General features: G+C 36.0%; 2 protein-coding genes across 4 annotated transcripts; one reads left to right on the top strand and one right to left on the bottom strand.

Annotated features, from left to right (window-relative positions):
- Positions 1–19: 19 nt before the first annotated feature.
- LOC113497681 (polycomb protein Sfmbt-like) lies at positions 20–7632 on the bottom strand. The gene is made up of 10 exons (XM_026877348.1): positions 7239–7632; positions 6948–7165; positions 6534–6764; positions 5562–5734; positions 5119–5257; positions 4431–4906; positions 4083–4284; positions 3636–3825; positions 2682–2914; positions 20–2482 (listed from the first exon to the last, which is right to left on the bottom strand). Exons 1-10 carry the CDS (start codon positions 7351–7353, stop codon positions 2093–2095), a joined length of 2367 nt encoding a protein of 788 aa, XP_026733149.1. The 5' UTR covers positions 7354–7632; the 3' UTR covers positions 20–2092.
- A 547-nt stretch (positions 7633–8179) lies between these two features.
- Positions 8180–23080, top strand: LOC113497680 (protein argonaute-2-like). Of its 3 annotated transcripts, XM_026877347.1 has the most exons (23): positions 8182–8364; positions 8603–8705; positions 12711–12756; positions 13800–14659; positions 14774–14950; positions 15033–15121; positions 15641–15740; positions 15901–16021; positions 16257–16390; positions 16541–16710; positions 16921–17014; positions 17085–17189; positions 17348–17475; positions 17729–17840; positions 17953–18117; positions 18216–18320; positions 18603–18722; positions 19021–19110; positions 19498–19626; positions 19841–19950; positions 20156–20249; positions 20534–20736; positions 21177–23080. In XM_026877347.1, exons 3-23 carry the CDS (start codon positions 12744–12746, stop codon positions 21271–21273), a joined length of 3216 nt encoding a protein of 1071 aa, XP_026733148.1. In that variant the 5' UTR covers positions 8182–8364; positions 8603–8705; positions 12711–12743; the 3' UTR covers positions 21274–23080. The 3 variants fall into 3 exon arrangements, with proteins under 3 accessions (XP_026733146.1, XP_026733148.1, XP_026733147.1); XM_026877345.1 differs by lacking the exon at positions 8603–8705 and having other exon boundaries at positions 8180–8364; XM_026877346.1 differs by lacking the exons at positions 8182–8364; positions 8603–8705 and adding an exon at positions 12562–12626.
- Positions 23081–23294: the final 214 nt, after the last annotated feature.

The following is a 23294-nucleotide window of genomic DNA, read 5'->3' as shown; positions in this document are numbered from 1 at the left end:
AGTAAATAAGACACTTGTATATACTCTCAGTTTTAATTCCAGAATGTTCAAACTGTTACATGTAATATGCTGATGACACTAAATGATATAAATTCTTACGTAAGTTCCTAAAAAGGCAATGTATTTATCACTGACTATATTATATATCTTTGTCTAAGTTCAAAACCTTTTAAGATTTCCTTTGGTCAACATTGACCACAATCTTAAGTAAAAGAGTTACCCAGTAAAATAGACAATAGTAAAATGTCATTATTTCGTTTATTTGGTATAACTATATTCTTACAGCCGGTTTCTCAAATGCTGACCAACAAAATAATCGTCCATCAACTATTTTAAGCTCTCTGATTGGCTATAAGTTTTCTTGACAACCAATTTGAAACCACAGTTGAAATCATTTGACCACCGAATTAATTGATCAGCCTTTTAGAAACGGGATTTAGTGTTCATAAGGACAGATTCTTTATTCATAACACCATGTCAGATTGAAAGATATAAATATCGATCTATTGATTTGATATTTAATACTTAGTCAAATAAATTCCAAAAATACTAACTTGTAGATTTTAGTAAACAATATTTGTAAAATCGAATGGTGGATGAAATTCAAATCATGTGACAAATTTTGTGTTTAAACTACTGTACAAGCAACCCATACTTACAAAAATATTTGTACAAATCCCCCTGAAATATTTTGCCACAGTATTCTAATTTCGTCCAAATAAAATCAAAACCAAAATTCTATTAAAATAGCACTTCTTTCCAAGAGTGAAGCAAAATAATGAGTTTAATTAAAAGGTTTTTTTTTTCGAGATGATTAAAACAAATATTTGTACATCTTCCAATATTTCCGAAATCGTGAATGATCGAAATTGCAATGAATATTAAAATTGTTTCGTTGCATCTTTTATCGACTAATAAGGTTGTCAGCATTTAACAATATATTAGGCAACTGTTTTACCTACTTAAGACACTAAATTGTATCTCAAACCTAAAAGGTAAACTGTATGTTTAAAGAAGTCTTAAAAAACTAATGCATTTGATAAAATTATTACATGCAAGTTTATCTAAACGAAATAAGTCTAATGAGAGTTAAAACATGAATTAAATTGAATAAAACCCTGAACAATACCTGTTTTGTAAAGTGGCATAATCCAGTAGATATATCTGTGGTACCCAACTACCCATAAATCGTTCGTCATCTCGAAGGCAAAGGGGATGATGACAACCTTGATGTGAATGTAGGAAACCATCATCTGTCCAAACGAAAGGCAATAAGGGTAAACTATGCCCACAAATATTCCTGTCGACTAGTAATAGAAAAACTGATAATTCAGCAATGATCACAGTAACATTAACAAGCGTAACAATCTTTAGCATCCATAATATCTATAAATCGTATGAAAATACACTATAACGGAAGATTTCAAGTCAAATTCCAAGTATTCCCATCTATTTTATTATCCCAGCATACCATACAATATTTAAAAACTTGGTAAAATATGGGCATTTTCTTAATTAATAATAATTATTGCTATAAAGAAGCGCTCAATCCAAAAGGGATAAATGCTTTTTTTATAGTTAGATTACTATTCTGTATGGAATAATACCTATTTTACATGATCACTATATTGTGAGACAAATAAAAAATTACCACAGCTAAGAGCATAATAATACTATTCTAGAACAGTTACATTGGTTCAGTGAAATCACAAAGCCATTCATACCTTAAATGGAGTTTAATAATAAATAAATAATTGTAATGGCGATAAATATAACTCATAGTTGGCCCATTACCTTTTGGGCGGGTAAAATTAATCTAAAATCTATAAACTGGGATCAATGTTTGACACACACTAACCTGACACCTTACATGACTGTTACCTAAAACAACGTCAGCAATTATGCGATACCAAAATATAGGCGGGAATAGAATGTTTCTATTTTTATTTGTATAATAAGCTGCTTCACGTTTGTCAAGTTCAGAAAGTCCATGTTCTGAAAGGCGACTGAACTATCAATTCCTATACATGGTATTTTAATACCTCTTAATTGGACAAACGTGTTAATAGTAAGCAGCTTATTCAAATAAAGACTACTTAAAGCTACTTAACAATCTACATTGAGGCTGTTTGATTTTGCATTTTAGTTGCTGAATCAAATCGAAGATTTTTAATGAGGGTCCTACTTTCATTTCTAATAATTCGATGATTTCATCTTTTGATAATTGAAGCATCATGGGTCCTGTGATATTGCTAAAGTTGACACAGTAGGGTTGGCAGTCATTCACAGTGAGGAACTTGGCTACGTCTGCCGTCGTCCAGTTCTCAGGGTCGACTGAGTTGAGGACGTCTAAGGGCACGGAGGTATTGACTAGTCTAGGTATCACCTTGTCAGGATCTGAGTCTTCTTCGGGAACATCGATATCTGGTGAAAGCTGCGCGACATTTTGACTTGAGTCTTGTGATATGTCTGTAGGTAAATTCTGTAAACAAAATAAATATGTTATTATCTATAACAACAATACATATACATGTACAAATGTATTGTAATGTTATAGCATGTATACAATAACATGTATTGCGCCAATATTATTACACAAATTTAGTTATTTTAAGGAACTAGTACTTTTGCTGGAAATTCCGGTTTCTTAAGTAAAAGTGCAAAACAGTTATCAAACTTACCAGGCTATCTGAAATCACGTCTGTGAGTCGTTCTTCTGGCTGTTCGCTGCTATCCTTCGACTCTGCGTCGACATCCATCTTGACTGGTTCGGAGTCGATGTCGGGCCGAGGTTCCGTATCTGCTGACATCTCGGACACACTCGTCGGGGGCGACAGACTCTTAGTATCACCCATGTCAGAGTTCTGAGAACTGTCTTCCGTTGTATTTGGAGGTTGAGGAGCTACTTTTGTTCCTAAAAACATAAATTTAGACATAAGATCCTGACTATTGCAATATCGTACATCGGATCACTTAATTTTCTATCCTGATTTTACTTTGTGATATCCTTAAGATCAGTTTGACGACCTTCGTGGTCGAGTGGCGTAGGCACTGGTTTCAAGGTGTCGCTAGCTCCGCCGCTAGGTCCCGGGTTCGATCCAGGCGGTGTCCCCGGCGCGCCTAGTCTAGTACACGAGTAGTCCCACATGACACAGTACTGGCGGTACCTTGGTGTGGCTGGTGGCGGCGGCGGCGGCGCGGCTGGCGCGGCGGCTGCTTGCGCGGCGGGCGCGGCGGCGGCTGCAGCGGGCCCTCCAGGCGGTGTCCCCGGCGCGCCTAGTCTAGTACACGAGTAGTCCCACATGACACAGTACTGGCGGTACCTTGGTGTGGCTGGTGGCGGCGGCGGCGGCGCGGCTGGCGCGGCGGCTGCTTGCGCGGCGGGCGCGGCGGCGGCTGCAGCGGGCCCTCCAGGCGGTGTCCCCGGCGCGCCTAGTCTAGTACACGAGTAGTCCCACATGACACAGTACTGGCGGTACCTTGGTGTGGCTGGTGGCGGCGGCGGCGGCGCGGCTGGCGCGGCGGCTGCTTGCGCGGCGGGCGCGGCGGCGGCTGCAGCGGGCCCTCCAGGCGGTGTCCCCGGCGCGCCTAGTCTAGTACACGAGTAGTCCCACATGCCACAGTACTGGCGGTACCTTGGTGTGGCTGGTGGCGGCGGCGGCGGCGCGGCTGGCGCGGCGGCTGCTTGCGCGGCGGGCGCGGCGGCGGCTGCAGCGGGCCCTCCAGGCGGTGTCCCACGGCGCGACACCAGCCCACCGGGTACACGTCCGTGCTGTGCGCCCACAGCCACTGGTCGTACTCCGCGCCCCAGCCGTCGAAGTGCACCTATATAACAACAACAATAGTTATCGGTCACTCGGTACAAAAGTAGCGCTCGAGATTTTAAATATAATAGAGAAGAAAATATTTTTTATTTAAGTGTCCGTCTTGTGGACTAATAATAGATAGGTATCTTTTATTTTGTTTTACACAAACACAAATTGGTATACGTCATATGGTCATATGGTATACGTTATGAACGAAATAATCCCCAGTCCTAAACTCAAACTCCTTTTATACCCAGCGACATTCCTATTGTGTACCTTGAGTAAGTCAGCGACGACCCTGGCGACGGTGGCGACGCAGACCAGCCTGGGGTCCATGAGGTCCGCGCACTCGAGACGCATGCCGGCCACGAACCCGTGCGACACGACGTGGCCGCGCGCCGCGAACTGCGCCAGCTGCGCCGCCTGCCCGCCGCACACCGACAGGTACTGCTCCCAACTGAACTCCTCCATCGATATCCTACGCACCATCATTTTAGTTATACAAGTATACTTCTCTAACTCAGAAGGCTAGTAATACAGTATAACATGCATTGTAAAGCAAAACACGTTAATTTTGTAACCTAAGTTTACAATGTTAACATGAAGTAATTAGTAGTTACTTACCCGGCGGGCGGAACAAGTGGAATGTTATTCGCCAATGCAAATCCTACAGGGAATATGCAAGGCGATCTTTGATGATAGCAGAACCAGTCCGCACCCGACGCATCAGCCGGATAACAGTCTATCCTTATCATCATGTACCCTTCATTCAATATCTGCATAACAGTTGCGGCACAAACCGCTGACAAATTAAGCGGATCTATCGCTTCTAATTTCATCCCTTCAGAGAATAAAGGAGGTTCATTACTCGGGTACTTATAAAACATGTCTGGTGTTGTGTCGTTTGGAACTAGTCTACCAGCCGCCACTCTTTGACAGTAGCTTTGAGGGGCGTCTAAAGGATGGCCGATCCTGAAGGCCCAGCCGACTGGATGAATTAATGGCGAGTCTTCGTGGCACCAGAAACCATTGTCTTCTGGTGAACTATCGTAATATTTTACGTGTAGGCGTTTTCCTACTATTTCGCACACACTAGCTACCTGAAAATAAAATACGACTATTTAGATTGGATTTATATTATGAATATGTAGCAAATCAAATATTATATGAACATTCTTTTTAATGTTCAAGAATAACCATCAAATAATTTGTTAAACTTTTTGTCACTATTTTTTTTATGAAATAATCATCATTCTTCAACTTTCTGAAAAGCATTCAAACAGAAGACTTTGATTATTTAAAAGATACATACCTTAACTTGTGAAATTCTGTTCTTATCAACTACTTCCATAACAGAACCAATAGAAAACCTAGATACAAGACTATCATTTAATTTAGTGTAGAAATTAGCTGGCAGTGTTCTTGCCCCTGTTAGCTGCTTCACCAGAAATCTGGAACCATAAAATAAATATTTACTATTAAAACTTTTACACTTACCTACTATTTCTATTGCAATATGATAAAAAATACAAAATAAAGTTTGGAAGAGAGACAACACTATACCATGTAATGTGGTGTCTTGCTTTTACTCCTGCAATATTATAAATCTATGAGTATGGTAATTACTTAATAAATTTAATCGTAGTTGTTCTTTCTACACCACAGAATATTCACTTAATTAAGAAACTTCATTAAATCACCACATAGTCTAAGATCAAATATTCTATTTCTAGTATTATTGCTAAGGGTACTTACTTCTTCCAATCTGTATATTTATCTTCGATACTTCGAGGAGGTATCAGAGGTTTGCCTCTAGTAGCACACCACCCCACAGGATGCACTTCTGAACAGCATAGGTTTACCCAGAAGTCTTTTGAGTCATCACTGCCAAAACCTTCATAGCGTAAAAGTCCCATGTATCCTTTGACCTGTGAGGACATAAATATTTTTTTTAGAATAATGAGAACATTATGTATTTTTCTATACTTCATTTGGTTAGGTACTTGACTAGAGGTAAACAACTTGTTGAGCTTTTCTTATACATATTTTTTAAACTTAGTTTGAAAATAAAACATGATTGTAAGGCATTGGTTTATAGGCATATTGTAATCTACTTATCTAATATGTCTTTGTATAAAAAGTCCCATCAGAATGGTTTATCATTAGGAATCAAAACGGCATAGTTTTACTGATACTGATATACATTGTGTTATGAGAAAAAGTATTATACCATATTTCCTCACCCAAAAATTGATAACTTTACATGGTAAATATATAGAACCTGAATGTTCTGTGAATATATTATAAATGAAATTAAATAAAATATTTTATTATAATGGATTAATGTTCTACTTTAACATGTAAAAATATTCATTTAACCTAGCTGGAGTCAACATTTCCTCACTGGCTACCCTGATAAGAAAAGTCAAAACAAACTATTAGGTAGAGGTAGTACCAGGAGTAAGACTTGTGTATACTCTGGATTTAAGTTCAGAAAGATGAAATATATATTTTAAGCTGTATAGCACAGAGGTGAGCAATACAGTCTAATAAGTAAAGCAGGGCCTAGCACTTGTTTTAGAAGAATACAGTTATGTTTGTAGAGTCATTACAGCATTGTACATGCTGTAGTGCAGTATCTCTGTCAAAAGTACAATAATATTACTATAAAGAGGGTGGTGGTCTAGCTAACTTAAAATTAATAAAAAATCTAAATTCTTTACAAACCTTCAATACTGTAGCTACCCAAAAGTAATCACTGAGCTTTTCAGAGTAGTTTTCGCTATCAGTGTTCTTGACTTCAACTTTCATACCTTCAAAGGTATTGTCCCACATCTCATGTAAAGGAGCATGCTTGAACAGGCTCACTGGTGCAGCAAGGAAGTCACAACCAAAGAGTTCATCCTTCCATTCATAACTATTAGCTACTAATGCTGCAGACTGTTTTAGTGGACCAGCCTGAAAATATAAATAACACCATGTTTTAAAACTTTGTAGGAGTGGACAACACTACTTCTTAGTAAATTGAAATGTATTGTTTTAGTATGACAGTGATAAACAGCTGACAAATACGTGGACTAAGTTTATTTCATAGATTTGTGAGGTAATGAGGGTTTAGAGTTTCATGATCTGGTACTGTACCTGATATTCATTAAACGTTGCCTGCCAGTGCTGCAGCTGAGGCAGAGGCTCCAACGGTATCAAACCCGCCATGTGTTCGGCACCTTCCATCAATTTAAACCTCCAATTACAATGTCGTCGCCTTGAATTACTGGCGTGACATCTAAGAGAACAAAACTTATTGTTTCGAGTGTAGAATTGTCCCCGGCGTCCGACGCGACCGCACAATTCACATATTGCTGCAATAATAACATGAAATAGTTGATCATTCCACAAACATAATTTTCAGAAGAAGTCGTCGGTCATACTAACCAAAACTGTCTTTCTCTAAAGGAATAATACTTAGGTCATCTGTTATATCGTTATCATCAGTTAACTCATTCAAATTACTTGAATTTAAGACATTGCCGGCATTGTAACAAGCCATATTTTGAATAAAGGCTCAATATAGCTGTCGGAAGTCGTCGCCGTAAACACTTCAATACACATGACTAACACGAAATATTAGAGAACTAATCAAATAACAACCATGTCACTGTCTCTGTAGACGATGTAAACATTCATTACATATTTGTAAAATCAAATCCCGTCACACGTTTATTGAAAATCCTTTCACAACACAGCTTGTAGCGAAACAGAGCAGAGCAGACAGACCACAGAAAATATCAAATAAAACCCTAGGCGAGAGACAGATGTAATTGCAGTCACAGATGTCAACTAATTTTGTGGTTGTTATTTTTAATTACTTTCGCCTTTTGTCTCCAAAACAAATTTTGTCAAATTTCCGCTAGGCGTTTAATTTCACTGTATACATTTTTTAAATTAATATCTTTACCTCAACTTCTGTCCTACACGAAGTAAATAGTTTTTGCATGGTACATAACACAATTAATTTAGATACTTTACAAATATTGGAACAAAATATTATAGTCCTAAACTCTATTTATTTTTTTCGTTTATTTAGTCCGTTTTAAACCTATATAAATCATTTATAAAATAAATATCTAATTTGTCAACCATATGGACGACCCATCGTAGTATTTAACATAAACTTAATGGCCAACCAATTTGGAAAATGTCACAAGTCCTACACGCATTTCATCAGTTTAACAACGAAAGTACATTCTTTATTATGTTAAAAAAAGTGTGACTGCCTCCCTGCCTCCAAGCGAAAATTTAAATTTCATATTATGACATTAGTATCATTTTTTAGTCTATGGTTTTTCAACAATCTAATATTTTATTTTCATTGCCAGACAGCCATTGTGATTATTGTGACGGCCTACTTTGACGGGAACCGCAATAAATAAATAAATACAATTTATTTGATTTGATTTTGTACGAAACAAGTTTACAGTATTTTACTTTTTCGGATTCTAAAATATACCAGTTAATATAAAGTGTGCAGTTGAGATCCAGCCAGCAGCATTCATTGAAGGTAAGTACTTATTAGAGTCAGAATCTTTCATAGTGAACCAATTTGATAACAATCGGTTTTGCTATTAATAATATCAACGTATTGAAAAATATTTATATAATAATAAAGATAGACGGATGCCGCCATTCACAATTCATCATCCATCGTCCTGCCCCGTTTCCTGCAATTACGATCGATAAACGCATGTGCAGATGCGGCGGTCTGGGATTATTGATTGAGTAACGTCGTATAACTATAGGTTTACCTGCAACTGCGCGTTAGGCGTCTAGTTAGGTCTTTTCCGCCGGCGCTCTCCTGGAGGACGGTTCGCTAAAGCCATAAATCACCTTGGAAAATTAATTGTGAGTATTCAACAGTTTATTTTCTACATCTTGTTTGTTTTCGCTAGCATTGCGTCTTCGTCGGTATGTTTTGCTCACGAAATAATGTTTTTCTAGATCTTTTCGGACTTACCATATTGATCCACCCTTGTCTCGAAAGGCCGTCACGAAATGGCGTCAATTCAGATTGTGAAAATAAGCACACATCACTTTACATCACTTTTAATACAAAATAAATCCGATTTTCATTTAAATTCTAGGTTTTCTGTAATAAACGTTGCAATTAAATAAAATGAGAATCTTTAACAATGGGGTACCTATAAGTATTGATTAATCATTTTTTAATTTTGGCTTAGGTATTAATTTAGCAGCTTTTGAAAGTCAGGCATTGGAAATATGCTAAAGATGAACACATTTCATTCATAATTAATATAAAATTTAGGACTAGTGAAACACAATGAAGTGATATTTAGAATGTAGTTTGGGTGTGGTCCAGCTATGATAGTTAACAAAATGAGTCTCAGTTAAAAATAAATTGCAATCATCTTAACTACAATTAAAATTTATGCTATTGGAGTTGAAAATTTATTGAATTTTAATTCTGATTCCAAATTATAATTATTGTCATTTCACTTAATCCCTTTGTTTCTTTTATTGCTGTTGGGTATGACTTCTACATTGTTACTGGATCCTGACTCTACTCAGTAATGACATTTAGCTCAACATGAGGTATGAACCATGTTCGGCAGTCAGACTTGTAATCATGAACAAGGCAGTTTCGTACAGTATATGGGATATGGAATGATTTTCTGAAAGCTTTGGTTGAAGGTTATTGAATTTTAATAGGTGGTTGCAGTCTAAGAGAAAGCCTTATTAACTCTACACTAAATATAATTTGCCTTGGGGAGTCCATTGCTTCATGGAAAGCCGGGTGCAACCTGGGGCTGGTATAATTTTCTTTTGTCGCAAGCCATCAGATTTAATATAACGCTGTTTTAAGAATACTTTTCAATAATAATAAATACTAATAAATTATTGTAGGCTGACATGTTTATCTTACATTTCATTGTATAATCTTGTGTTTCCTATGTATATGCGAATTTACATATGCGAATATACATTCAAAATGCATAGCCGCTGATATTTAAATTGCTTGCTCGCTGTAACTTATTTACACACCTACCCTGAAAAACCTGATAACCCAGCTAACCTGATAAAATATCTATTTAAACATCTAAACACCATCTTTAATCTAACATATGGTGCGTTATAAAGTATGAGAGCCTAACAATTTGGTCCTAACTTTTATGTTGTCCAAATAAATTTTTATGTTAAGTACAATTTCTGTAGAACCAATCGAATATATTGTGGTACTGCCTGTGTAGTCAGTTATTCAGCGAACGGTCATAAATCAGTAATCGTAAAAGTTTATATTGTTTTGAGTGAAACAAAATTGTGATTCAATTGTTTGAGAGTTTCATAAGCCACAAACATAATTTATCAAAATTTGTTTGATGAGAACAAGGTTCTTTCAAATCTATGGCCAAAGCGATTTAGTAGTATGTATTTAGTTCCTTAAATATTTATTTTCCTTTAAACAAGTGTATGGTTGTTAACCCAATTAAAGAATATGTTAAAGCAATGAAGAATTAAAGATCTATGTAGGCAAAAATGACACTTAAGGTTTTTAATTTGTTTCTTACGATAACTTACGATGATAAGACAAAAGTAATGGGGTGTTTGAACAATTCTCGTTATATACTTAAGTATGGTCATGGGGGCTAAAACATCTCTTGCTAAAAAAAAGCGTAAGTACTGGTAAGAGACCGCACATGAGATTTTAAATCACCGTATCACCTTCATTTTTTGTAAACGAAATAAAAAAATACGTATCCAATATTTTTTGGACATCTGTCTGACGGACTTTGTTATTTTTTTGACACTATTGGTCTGCGTTTGGGTCTATGAAGATTTTTTTTGTCGATCCCAATTACCTATACGTACTCACTTAACAAACTATATGTAAAAAACATAAACGGTCTATAGATATAATTCAGATCCTCATCCATTCCAAGTCTGTTAAAAAGTTACCCTAATTATATTTTTTTTTCAATCACTTACCTATACAATGAACGTAATTGTATTCGTTTTAACGGGTTAATCTATACAAAAGCCGGACCGGTTTAAATGGCAGATGGTTAGGGTTAAAGGGTAGGTATATTAAGGACATCTTTATTGAATTGTAAACACAGACGAGGTCATGAGGGGCAGTTACGGCGAATATAAAGAATTGAGTACTAAATATCTGATTTACATTAATAGCATTCAATGGGAAATGCCAGACGGTGACGGTCCCCGTTGCAAAAAGGAATGCCCTTTCCCTTCCCTTCGAATGCCGACTGGGGTGGCCGCGCCCAATAAATAATTCACTATTCAGTGTTTGACGACTGATTCAGTGTCGTTCCATATTTCAACCTAGACGTAATTCCCACTACTCGGACGGCTCTAAGAAAATAGTGTGCAAAATAAGTCGGGTGTCTGAAGTCGATGCAACTAAATCGTTAATTTTACATATCAAGTCAAAGCAGACTAAGAATTCAGGTATGTTTAAAACTTAAAAGCTATGTGATTTGAAAAATCAAATATGTTCGGCGGATAGATTTCTTATCGGATTGGATCGGGTACGTAATTTATTCATTGCGCGAATGAAAAATTAACATGATACTTAGCTAACCTGTCGGACTAATAAGAGTTTTAATTGTCAAATATCCTAGTATTAAAAAATACGAATATTAATATGTTATAGTGTACGAATCTTACGTAAATATACTAACGTGCTCAAAACTCCATTCGCTGCAACATTTTGAATCGCCTTCATATTTCACTCCTTTTGTTACCGTGCAACTGCTGTCGGCAATTTTTAGACCTGCAAACAGCTGTCGAAAGAATATTGTTAAGACACTTGAGAGTTCATCCAATGTTCTTTATCCTTAATGGTCCTTCTTACACCTAATTCGGGAATCGAATTCCAGATAGTTTATAACCTGGATTTAACACATGAGTTTATATCCCGATTGTATTTGTACGATTGGATAATTTCCGATTTGTAGCTCTCGGAGCCGCTTTATACTAATTATATACTTAATTAGAGGCATAAGTAGATATGTAGTTATTAAAGTTTTTGTTAGAAATGCAGATACGTTCTATGCGTTCGAAAAAATCATTCTGAAATCAGTCAAGAATAATCATTCACGTTAAAACCAAAGAAAAAGATAAAAATTTAAAAATGTTAAAAATGTTCCGGCAAAAACTAAATTTTCTTTAAAATTCAGCGTATAAACAGTAGCAAATGAAAAGAGGTTTTCTCCCAACCCTAAAATTTGGTTATAATGACCAAATTTTAGAAAACCTCTAAATATGGCAAAACTATCTTGTATTGCCCTTGGATAGATTTAACGGGACAATTTTGAGATCGAAATTACTTCAATAATAAAAATTATATTACGCATACATTTTATTACTAGTAAAATTCTGTTAAAAACGCTTTCAAACTCCGTATCAACGACGCGGAAGATGTAGGTATTTCATTTTCTTTATAACAATACTAACTGGAGCAATAGCAAGTTACCACGCTGGCAATGCCTAAATTAAATTAAAAGAGCAGTATCTGTTTTTGCTTTGATTACTGTAGTGAATACATAAATATATTTAAAAAAATATATAAATTTTAAATATAAGAACTACGTTTCTGAAATAATTCTTATTCATGGAAATACTAATTTTGTACGTTGTACCATTTTATTTTATTCTGAGTGGCAACACTATGACGGGGAATTCTCCGACTTTCGCTTTGACACTGACAACTGACGTCTGACGATCTCCTTTCTAGAAGCCGAGTCGAATTCACAGTATTCACACGTACATTTGATAGTTGTTATCAAGGTGTATTTAACTCACCGTTAACTAAAATACTTGTGAAAATAAATTCAGCTATTCAGATATACGAATATCAGTTTATTGTTACAGATTGAACGTTGTTGAAGATAGTACCCAGCCAGAATGGGCAAACAAGGTAAGTTGTTTAGCTATAATAATTAATCAATATAATCTTCGCCATTAATTCTTATACTGTTCTTGTATTTTAAGTATTTCTTATTGCAATAATGTGACCTGAAATATCTTTGGATCTTGTTATTATATTGAAATATTAGAAATTTCTATTGCCTAGTTTCTCAACACAACAGACTGATAATTTATTGATTTTCTTATAAGAAGGGGTGCCATCTTGAATAGAACTTGTTGAGCAGATTAAACTTGCTTTTAATATTCTTAATATTTTCATTATAGTCGTACATTTCCACAGATTTGGCCTTTTTACAAGTGAGATAGATTTCTGAAGCTGAATAATAGAATATTTCTGAGAAAGCTTGTCTATCCCTGACATAAATTGCAATTATAATCTGTTTAGATGGAATGGGGATAATGATTGTATATAGAAATTCAATCAAGAAAAGTATGCTTTATGCTTATGATGAAAAGCATTGAAATGTTTATGATGCAATCTATTGCAGTATTGTGCGATTGAAATGACTCATGTTACTGCATAAAAGTAGTTTGGTTTACTTTGGACACATATGTTAAATTATAAGAAAGGGCTGCTTCATTAATTTATCTTCGTCTTAATATTATATTTATATACAGATTAATCAGGCATTGAATGATTTACATGTAGGTTGGAAATGTTTAATTTACAGTATCTCAATGTATAAATAATCTGGATTCCTCCTTCGCCTCAACAACCTACAATACAATACAACTACCTTAATTGTTTCAAAGATTTTGACATCATTTAAATTTTTTAAAGTATGCACTTTATAGAACCCAGTTTTAGATTGGACTGATATATTGGTACGCAATGAATAGTCTTATTATCATATGCAAGTAAGGTTTGACATCAGCAACATGCGATTATTGCCAATTTTTTTCAAGATGATAATAAAATTCTTAATTAATATATTTTTTATTCATTTGCTGATAAAAAATATAACAGTGATATCTACTTGTAGATAGGTAGTAGAAGCCTTAATTTAATATGTAAAAACTAAAAATTTATAGGTAAAAAGAAAGGCGGAAAGAAGGAGCCACAAAAGGAAGAGTCCACTTCCAGTCATGTGTCTCAACAGCCTTCTACTTCTGCACAAGATGAGGAGGAAGAGGAAGTTGGATTAACAGGGGCAGCACGCAAGAGGAAGGAAAAGAAAGAATTAAAAGAAAAGGCAAAGCAAACATTGCAAGCCCTTCAATCTACTAGAAAAACAACTACATCAGTTTCTGAAGTTCCATCTGAAGAATCTTCCAGAGCAGGATCTGAGGCTCCATCTGAAGCCAAACCTGAACCTGGACCTTCAAAGCAAGCAACACCACCGCCTGATCTTAAAGTTGAGGAGATAATAGAAGAGTTTGAAGGTCTAGGATTACCAAGTACTAAAAAGAAAAAACCTAAAAAGAAAAAACCTGGTGAAGTCACCTCACCAACAGAAGCCCCTAAGGCTGCTCCAGCTCAGGTTCCTCCGACTGCTGCAGCCCAGGAATCATCTGCGGCTGTTGTATCATGTCCACCTTGGTCTGGACCAGAGCCAGCTGACCTAAGTTCGCCGCTAAGTTGGGGACCTCCCCCTGGTAAAGGCCGTCCTCGCGGACGCCCAGTGCAGTTGCCATCGCCTCAAATACCAACTACGCGAACATTCCCCCTCTCCCCTTCACAATCCGGTGCATCTTCGGTTCCTTCAAGCGCATTGTCACCAACCTCTTCAAGCGTATCTGTGAGCGGAAGTGAACGAAGACCGCCCCGCTCACTTGAACCAGTGCTATGTCGGTATAAAATACCCATGAAAATTCCCACTAGAACAGTGCGTGCACGAAATATCACTGTTCTAGCGAATTACCTGGAAATGAGCTTCAAATCAATCGAGATCGTAAGTATTTAATTTAGTACGCAATGAATATAACACAAAACTGAAAATAATGAATGAACAAGTTTAAAGTGTTGAATTAATTATTTTAAATATGATGTGGTTTCCTCGTTTCAGTCGCGTTATGACATAAACTTCTCTCCTGATCGCCCAAAGAAGATGCTGCCTATCGTCTTCCAGCAGGTGAAGAAGAGGTTTTATGCTTCTGATCTTATCGCCTTTGATCAGATGAAGAACTGCTATTCACTGCGTCCTTTGAAGAATGTGACAGCTACGGAGCGTTTTACCACAACCGTAAGTGGACTGTAAAGATTCAAAGTTTTTAACAGAATTCCTTATGTTATTAAAAAATAATTCACAATTTAATTCCTTTTAGGTTGACCTGTTGGACCAAAATGGAAGAAATATGACATTTGAAGTTACCATAAAGTCCACTGGTGTTGTAGATCTGGGGAACATAAAGCGGTAGGTTATTTTCTATATATACCTACAGTTATATGCCAGACGTACAGTATAGGAGATACACAGAAAAATGTCGCCCGTAACTGACATTGTCAAGTAGTATGGAGAGAAAAAAAAGTCCTGCTTGTAATTCTATCAGATCACCATGACCTAAAATTAATTTTTAATTTTTAATGAAACTTTAAAATGACATTGCTTATATATCAACACAACACAGGCTACAATTTATAAAAATACTGTGTAAATTATCCAGGAATTAATTTCATTCAATTCATTCGAATTATCATTTAAACCAAAAATGATTTAAGTAATAATTTTAATGTCAAGATAATAGGAATTACCTACGCCACGTTAATATACGCTATTGAAATTGTTATCTTGAGCAGAAAAATTCTCACTCTGAGTGAGAATTTACTAGGCACTAGCAAGTTGAAATATAAAGATTACCATCAATTGTTATATTCGATTTTCTCCAAATGTAACAAGCAGAGGTCGGTTTTTTCAATTGTTTTTATGTTTTAGATATATGGTAGAGCGAGGATCGTCTTTATGCCACCCTACTGAAGAAATTCAATGTATTGATGTAATTCTACGCCAGGGTGCGTTGGAGTCATACGTCAAGGTGTGTTATACAATAAAAAAATATTACATTTATGATTTAAAAAAAAATGTGTACTTAATTTCCAGGAATATTGTAACTTATTGTCATCAATAAATACCTAATGTACGAAATAATAAAGTTTCTTATTGAAATACTCCTCAATGTATTTTTTTTTCAACAGGCTGGTCGTCAGTTCTTTAAGCGTCCAGCGAACCCCGTCGACCTGGGTTCTGGATATGAAATGTGGACGGGACTGTTTCAGTCTGCCATTTTCACAAACAAATCGTTTATTAATATCGATGGTAAGCTACTATATTATATTTAATTGGACGAGTTCTTTGATTATTTTTGATAAAACTCGTTTTTTTAGTGTAAACTTCATACATAAGTATGAAGTTAGACGATGTGAGAAATATCGAACATCGAACATTTAGATAGTAGAAATAACGATTAATTGGTGTTTTTCAAATGTGTCTCATTTAAGAAAATTGAAGTTAAATGGTACTCGGTTGTTAATAATCTGCTCTTCTTTTCCAGTGGCCCACAAAGGTTTTCCTAAAGCTCAGAGTATGATTGATTGTCTTGTAAAAGACTTCAACTTGGACCCTTATCGTCCTATAGATAACCAGAGGGGAGGAGACAATTTCGCAACATTTGTCAAGGGGCTCAAGGTATTATTTTCTTAAAATCATTTGTGAGGGTGGGTGGAATATGTACCATATTGAAAAAGCGTCAATCGCCATACGTTCGTACTTTATGCATGTACACGAAAATATTTTATTCTACAAAATGGGCTGAACTTAAAAGTGATTTAATTTCAGGTGGTAGCCAGTTTAGTTGGTAACACGGCGACGGCCGGACATAAACGCGAGTTCGTATGTAACGGGGTAGTTGGACCTCCGGACAAGCTCACATTCCCTATCACTGAGTCGGATGGCCGCTCTCGCAAGCTCACTGTCGCTGAATACTTTGCCAAGGAAAAGCAATATAGGTGTGTGTCAATTAAAGTACAACCCTGTCAAGCCAAGATAGAAATGGTTTCACTCAATTGATACTATTAGGCCATTTTTGTTCTTCTTGGAAGGCTTTTGAGACGACAATAGTTCTAGGCTACTGGCGACAGGGTGGAACTTAGGCCACGAGTTCGTTTGATCACGAACTAATAAATGACAACTCTTAATGTGTATATTTGTAATTTTAGACTGAAATATCCGCATCTGAACTGCTTGTGGGTGGGTTCCCGTGAAAGATGCATTTACTTCCCAATGGAACTCCTCAATGTTTCCTATGGACAGGTATGATTTTATATTTAAAAGTGATATTTAACAGAAAAATAACAATATTAAAATTCTGTTATGTTTGCAGCCTTTAGCAAGACAACTAAATGAAATGCAAGTCTCAAAAATGGTGAAGGAAGCGGCAACACCGCCTGATGAGCGTTTGGCTAAAATTAAAGAAGTTATTTCAAATGTATGTATTTTCTTTTCTAAATGTTTTAATTGCTCTTTTATCCGGTAAGCAATTGTGTTTTTGAAAAAAAATATATTAGAATGAGATGCTGGATAACTTTTATCTTACTCCAATGTATAAAAATATTTTATTTAATGATCTTATATTTCCATTTTTAGATGCAGTACTCCCAGAATAAAGATTTCAAGCAGTTTGGACTGGAGATTTCTGACAAATTCTACACGGTCCAGGCCAAAATTTTAGATCCACCCGTTTTGGAAGTTGGAAATGCAAAAGTTACTCCCAGGTACATGATTAGTTTCAATGATTTCTAGACGCAATGTCAAGACTAATGTGGCTTTTTTTCTTGCTTCCAAACGACAGATAGAGAGATAAAAAAAGAGATAGCAAACTAGAATTCCATCATCAAAATAACTTTCTAGTTTGGTCCATGTTAATATAAAGGGTTGCTTTGTAGTGTCAAGCAATGAAAACTATGGAATGTGTAAACAAACACCATTTGTTTACACTTGAGTTCCTAATATTATTATTTTTTATAGGAAGGGCCAATGGCAGGCTAATCGCCTCTTGAAGGCGGAAGCACTCCAGTCATGGGGTCTCATCGCCGTCGATACAGACCCGAGAATCGATTATGACAGCATGATTTCACTGGTTCGTATTATCATTTAAACTGTGAAAACTTTGAGCTTTATGTTTAGGACAATAAGGTTTAATCTTGATTGTATAGTTTGGTATTTTAACTTGAATTGTTGAATTATTACAGATTATCAGCACCGGCAATCAGTTGGGCATGAATGTTTCCAAACCAAAGTTCGTTAATCTTGGCGCTAGAATGACGTCACTCCACGGCATTCTGATGAATGCTTACAAAGATGTCAGATTCGTTTTCGTGATCGTCTCTGCTAGGGGACGGGATGATTATCACAAGGTACGATATCATTAATAAAGCGACAAGGTTCTTTGTCGGGCATGTAACTTTGAAAGGAAAAAGTGTTTTTTTTATTAATTTGTTACATAATTGAACAGGTAAAGCAAATGGCCGAACGTGAAGTTGGCATTCTGACACAATGCATTCGAGAGATGACTGCGCGTCGTATAAACCAGATGACAGCCAAGAACATCTTACTCAAGGTAATTTTAAACAACAAAGTTCAAATTATTCAGTATAGTTCCAGTGGTTAAGATTTTTTCGTTTAACTTGAATATTCAGCAGTGTCTTTTACTGAAGCCTGTATTTCTATTGTGGTCTATCATGATTCAGTCGCTACGCAGTGACAAAAATACCATAAGCGCATCGCGGGGCGATATACAAAATTAAATATACACTTGTAAATAAAGTTTACTTTTGACTCAAATATTTTGTAATCCATAATTATTATTAACTAACGCGTCATTAATTATTATTAACAACAGGTGAACTCCAAACTGATGGGTGTTAACCAAGCGATTGAACACAACACATTGCCAAAGTGTTTGAGGGACGGCAATGTCATGATTGTCGGCGCTGACGTCACTCATCCATCGCCAGATCAGGTAAACACCCCTTTTCTACCCTATTTATGTCTGTTATGTCTATGCCTTTGGCGCTTGTCGCAGCTGAAATGGTTTTTTTTTTACATCTGAGACATAGTGAATTTGTTAGAATATATGTAGTTCGTCTCAATATAGGTTTAATAATGTTCTTGATGACGCCCTAAAATCAATAATACCATTTATATTATGTTAGAAAATTGACTAGTAAAGTCAGGTTTTATTTTTGCCAACATATTTAATAAATGACTCCTATTATCCTATTAGTTTATGGCATACTAAACTATTTTTTCTTTTACAGTCAAATGTTCCCAGTATTGCAGCGGTAACGGCGTCCATCGATCCGCGATGCTATATGTATAACATCGAACTCAGCGTGCAGACACCTAAGGTAAGATAATAACGTCCTGATAGATTCTCAGCTGGCTGGTGTCGCAATACACCAGTCAACTGCGCGGGACATTTTAGTATTATAGCGACAAGCGTGTGCGCCGACACAGATGCATATGCATGAGAGCAAAGGAACTACCCTTGCTTTCATAGCCTGATGAGTAGACAATCCGAGACATTCCGATAGCGAACAGCCTGACAACCCACGTTATTACGTGCCTTCCGAAACACGGCAGCTTTATTTCTAAAAGTCATACCATTTAGCTCCACATTTTATTTGAAATGTACAAAGACAAATTGACTGCAATCGTGCTTCGTTGCACAGTGTTAGTGTGTTTAATTTGCCAATACTTAAACATGTCATTAAAACTTGTAATCTTTTTTGCAGAAAGAGATGATTGTGGAGTTCGAAGATATGATGTTCGATCACCTCAAGGTGTACAAGGATCGCAACAACTCCCTGCCAAAGAAGATATTTGTATTCCGTGACGGAGTTTCAGAGGGGCAATTTGCACAGGTAAACAAATACGGCAAGTTCTGAGAGAAAGAGACGACAAAGTGCGCTGTCGCATTTCCACAAACGAAGTAATCTATACTATAAAATTTTTGTAAAAATAGTTCCGATAGCTCAGTTACGAATGCAGATGATTGATTGTTTAGTCTCATATAAGAGGTGACAAAGTTATATACACACATTGTTGACACAAGTCTACATTGTTGCTATGTTCCAGGTGATGAACAGTGAACTGCAGGCCGTACAGCAGGCGTACCAGCGCATGGCGGGACAGTCTCGGAAGCCAGAGATCTTGTTCCTGTTGGTACAAAAGAGGCATCACACGAGGTAACCGTCATTATTGTTACAGTTAGAAATTAATTTGACAGGTCTACATCACTTACATGTAAACATCATAAAATTAGTTGTTTTGTTGGCTCTTACAACTGTTTGTACCTGAAGTAATTAATTTCTTTGCCTCAGTCATATCCTCAACTTCATATTGTCACATGACCTTCAAGAGACAAAGTCTAATCTATTTACATTTTTTCAGACTTTTCTGTGATGGAACCAGCCGTTATAATGTTGAGCCCGGCACAGTAGTGGATACCGATATCGTTCACGCTTCCGAATTGGACTTCTATCTGGTTAGTAGTATAATAATATCATTATAACAACACATTGTGTCAAATATGGTTTATATTTTGTCATTTATATTAAATAATTTACGAATTCTTTGGTTACTTGTAAGGTCAGCAAAGAAAGTCGAATTATTCAGCGACCTGTACACTGAGGTTTAGCACGTTTTTATAGGATTCCAATACATCACATACTTCTAGATATTTTTTGTGTTAATGCAGGTCAGCGTCTATCGCTACCGACTAGCCGACTTTATGTATGAACAATGTAACTCAGTAAACTCGTCCCGCAGGTGTCCCACCAAGCCATAAAGGGCACGGCCCGTCCGACGCGCTACCACGCGGTGTGTAACGACGGCAAGATCCCGGACGACGAGGTGGAGCAGCTCACGTACTACCTGTGCCACCTGTACTCACGCTGCATGCGCGCCGTGTCATACCCCACGCCCACCTACTACGCACATCTCGCTTGTCTCAGGGCTAGGTCGCTCACACAGTAAGTACTACTTTCATAATACCTTGTTTTATAAATGCCCCTTCTAAGTCTGGTTGTCATGTGAAACCACCGCAATACAAGAATTAAATAGCTTAGCACGAGAGTCGTTTAAAATTTGGGCTAGTTTGTGAGAAGGAAACGGTGAATATTGGTTAATAGTTTGCATGTAATATGCTCTCCTCCAGTGATACAAACCTAAATATAAAGCTATTTTTCTCTGCTTTGCTGCATTCCGCGTCAATGGATTAAATACGTCAAAGCCCCCAAATTTTAAGTGCTTATTTATCGCTATTTCAGTGTTTGAACACTTATTGACGAGTAATAAGATTTGATTTTACTGCTAACTAATGTTAGTCTTTATCTATCTAAAGGAACCGTAGTGAAGTAGAACTACTTTTTTTGAGACCGTTTTTTATTAACAAAGTGCTCTCTTGTTGCAGCGGCGAGAGGTTTGACAACAAAGAGTTGGAGCGCCATCCGAAACGGCTTCACGTACTGGACAAAATGTTACAGTACAGTCGCATGTTCTTCGTCTAAATTTTATATTCCCTGAGTGTTTCCAGCTTCTATGTATAACAAAAAAAAAGAAACAATAAAAAAAAATCTTAATATCCAAAAGTAAAAAAAAATTCGTAGTATTTCGTGTTGGGTATAAAACCCAACTACAATGCCAGTTTATACTTTAATGTGTAGTAGTTGTTTAAATGTTCCTTTTAAAAGACATGATTCATAATTTTATGAGTGTGCAAGGTAAGCCAAAGCCTTGTAACAATGAGTATTCCATATTTTGAATTCTCGACCGCACCCCAGTCCTGCGGTTTACTCCCGAAACTGATTCTGTTTTGTTGTAAATTCATATTCGTTCTAAAATCTATCGATCTAGTGTTATCAGCGTCTTAAGCTGTCATTTGGCACTGCTGTCGATACACAGAGTAACTGGATCTCAATTCAATTGGAACCGACCCCTTTCTTCAGTAACCTTTTGTACCAACTTAAAATAGAAAATGTAATAAAAAGACTTGTAGCTATCTGCTTTTTAATATAAAATTGATTCTGGCACTAAATTCTTATCTATTTTATGACGAACTTATATTAACTATTCGTAAATATATAAGAAATGTAAGAAAAAAATCTTGACTCGTTCTTATTAAGTACTATTCTTGTAGGACCTATTTTTGACCAATTTATGAATGGACGTTTATAATCAATCCATTTTTAATACCATTATCATTATATTTATTTAAAAAGTATAACGAGATTAATTTAGAAACTATGGCACTAATGCTGTTTTTTTTTCTAGATCTGTGTTTTAATATTTTGATTATCAGTATGAAATAGGTGTTTAAATTTTATTGTTTTATTAAATAATTTATTTATCGATTTATTATTGTGTGTAACACTAAGTTTTCAAGCTGAATGTTCCTAACCCTTTTAAAGGACGGGATCTCTTCACAACAGTTTATGTGAAACACAATAAACTAAAAAGCACACACGGTATAAACTAAAAAAAAAATAGTTTTCAAAACTATATTTTTTAAATTTTGGGACAACTTCTAAAGAGACCCTGTCTTTTATACTCAAGCATTTCTTGATGTTTGATAATCAAAAAATATATTATCTTTTAAAACAGTTTGCCCTTTTTACGTATTTTCGAAATAACCTACTTTTGTATTTATAATATTAATATGATATTGATGTTTAGACTGAAGTTTAGAGGGGCCGTTACAAGTTACCCATGCGACTATTTTCAGCTACATTTTTGTATTGATCATGAATCTATAATACTGTCAAATGATTTTTTTCTTAATGTATACTTGATAAGTTTGATTGCATAACAAAAAAAACAATGGATGATGATATTAACCTTACCACTAAAAGATTTCAATATTAATCTTGCCAGTATAGTGTCGAAGTAAAAAATATTTAAATATCACACTTTCTTACTTGCCACGAAATTAAAAACAAGACAATTCAACTTACATATGGATACTAAATGTGGCACATAAATATACCGCTGTCCCAACGCACCATACTTTACTTAATCTTAAGCTTCTCAATACATAATATACATTTATTTTTTACTCTTACAACACATTGATAAATCAATATTTTTATATGGCAGGACTTTGAATATTCGAATATCGATTTGTAACGACCCAATCTACTATGAATGTTTAGTTTTAGACTTGCCAAGTAATCATAATATTACTATTCATTGTAAAACTTAAGTATTAAAAAGGAAATGGATCTAATACAGGGTTTACTGCTGTATCCATGACGCCCAGTTAACGTTGCCGTCTGCTTTTTTAATATTAAGTGTAGTAAATAAATGTGTTAAGGGTAATTAAGCGTTTTATTTTACTTAACCTGCAAGAAAACCTTCGGACCTGGCATTTTCATAACATACGATTGCTAAAATTATGCAAATTTTATGTTGGACATGTAAAAATAATTAGCAAAATGGTTAATTAATAGATGCGATGGTCTAGCGGTTCAATGAACGGATTTGCACAAGGTTGCAAGTTTTGGACTCCGGCACGTACGCACCTACCCCTTCC

The sequence above is a fragment of the Trichoplusia ni genome, chromosome 9 (assembly GCF_003590095.1).
Source record: "Trichoplusia ni isolate ovarian cell line Hi5 chromosome 9, tn1, whole genome shotgun sequence".
NCBI classification, from domain to species: domain Eukaryota; kingdom Metazoa; phylum Arthropoda; class Insecta; order Lepidoptera; family Noctuidae; genus Trichoplusia; species Trichoplusia ni.
This window is presented reverse-complemented; position numbering and strand designations above follow the sequence as displayed.

Bases quoted from the DNA above. Each gene is read 5' to 3' on its own strand.
- LOC113497681 (XM_026877348.1), bottom strand. From the start codon at position 7,353: ATGGCTTGTTACAATGCCGGCAATGTCTTAAATTCAAGTAATTTGAAT. The intron at 4,907-5,118 runs GTATGTATCTTT...TTTTATTTTCAG, and splicing joins ACAGAATTTCACAAGTTAAG to GTAGCTAGTGTGTGCGAAAT. The intron at 2,483-2,681 runs GTAAGTTTGATA...TTTTGTTTACAG, and splicing joins ACGTGATTTCAGATAGCCTG to AATTTACCTACAGACATATC.
- LOC113497680 (XM_026877345.1), top strand. The intron at 14,660-14,773 runs GTAAGTATTTAA...TCCTCGTTTCAG, and splicing joins GCTTCAAATCAATCGAGATC to TCGCGTTATGACATAAACTT. The intron at 18,723-19,020 runs GTAAACACCCCT...TTTCTTTTACAG, and splicing joins CTCATCCATCGCCAGATCAG to TCAAATGTTCCCAGTATTGC.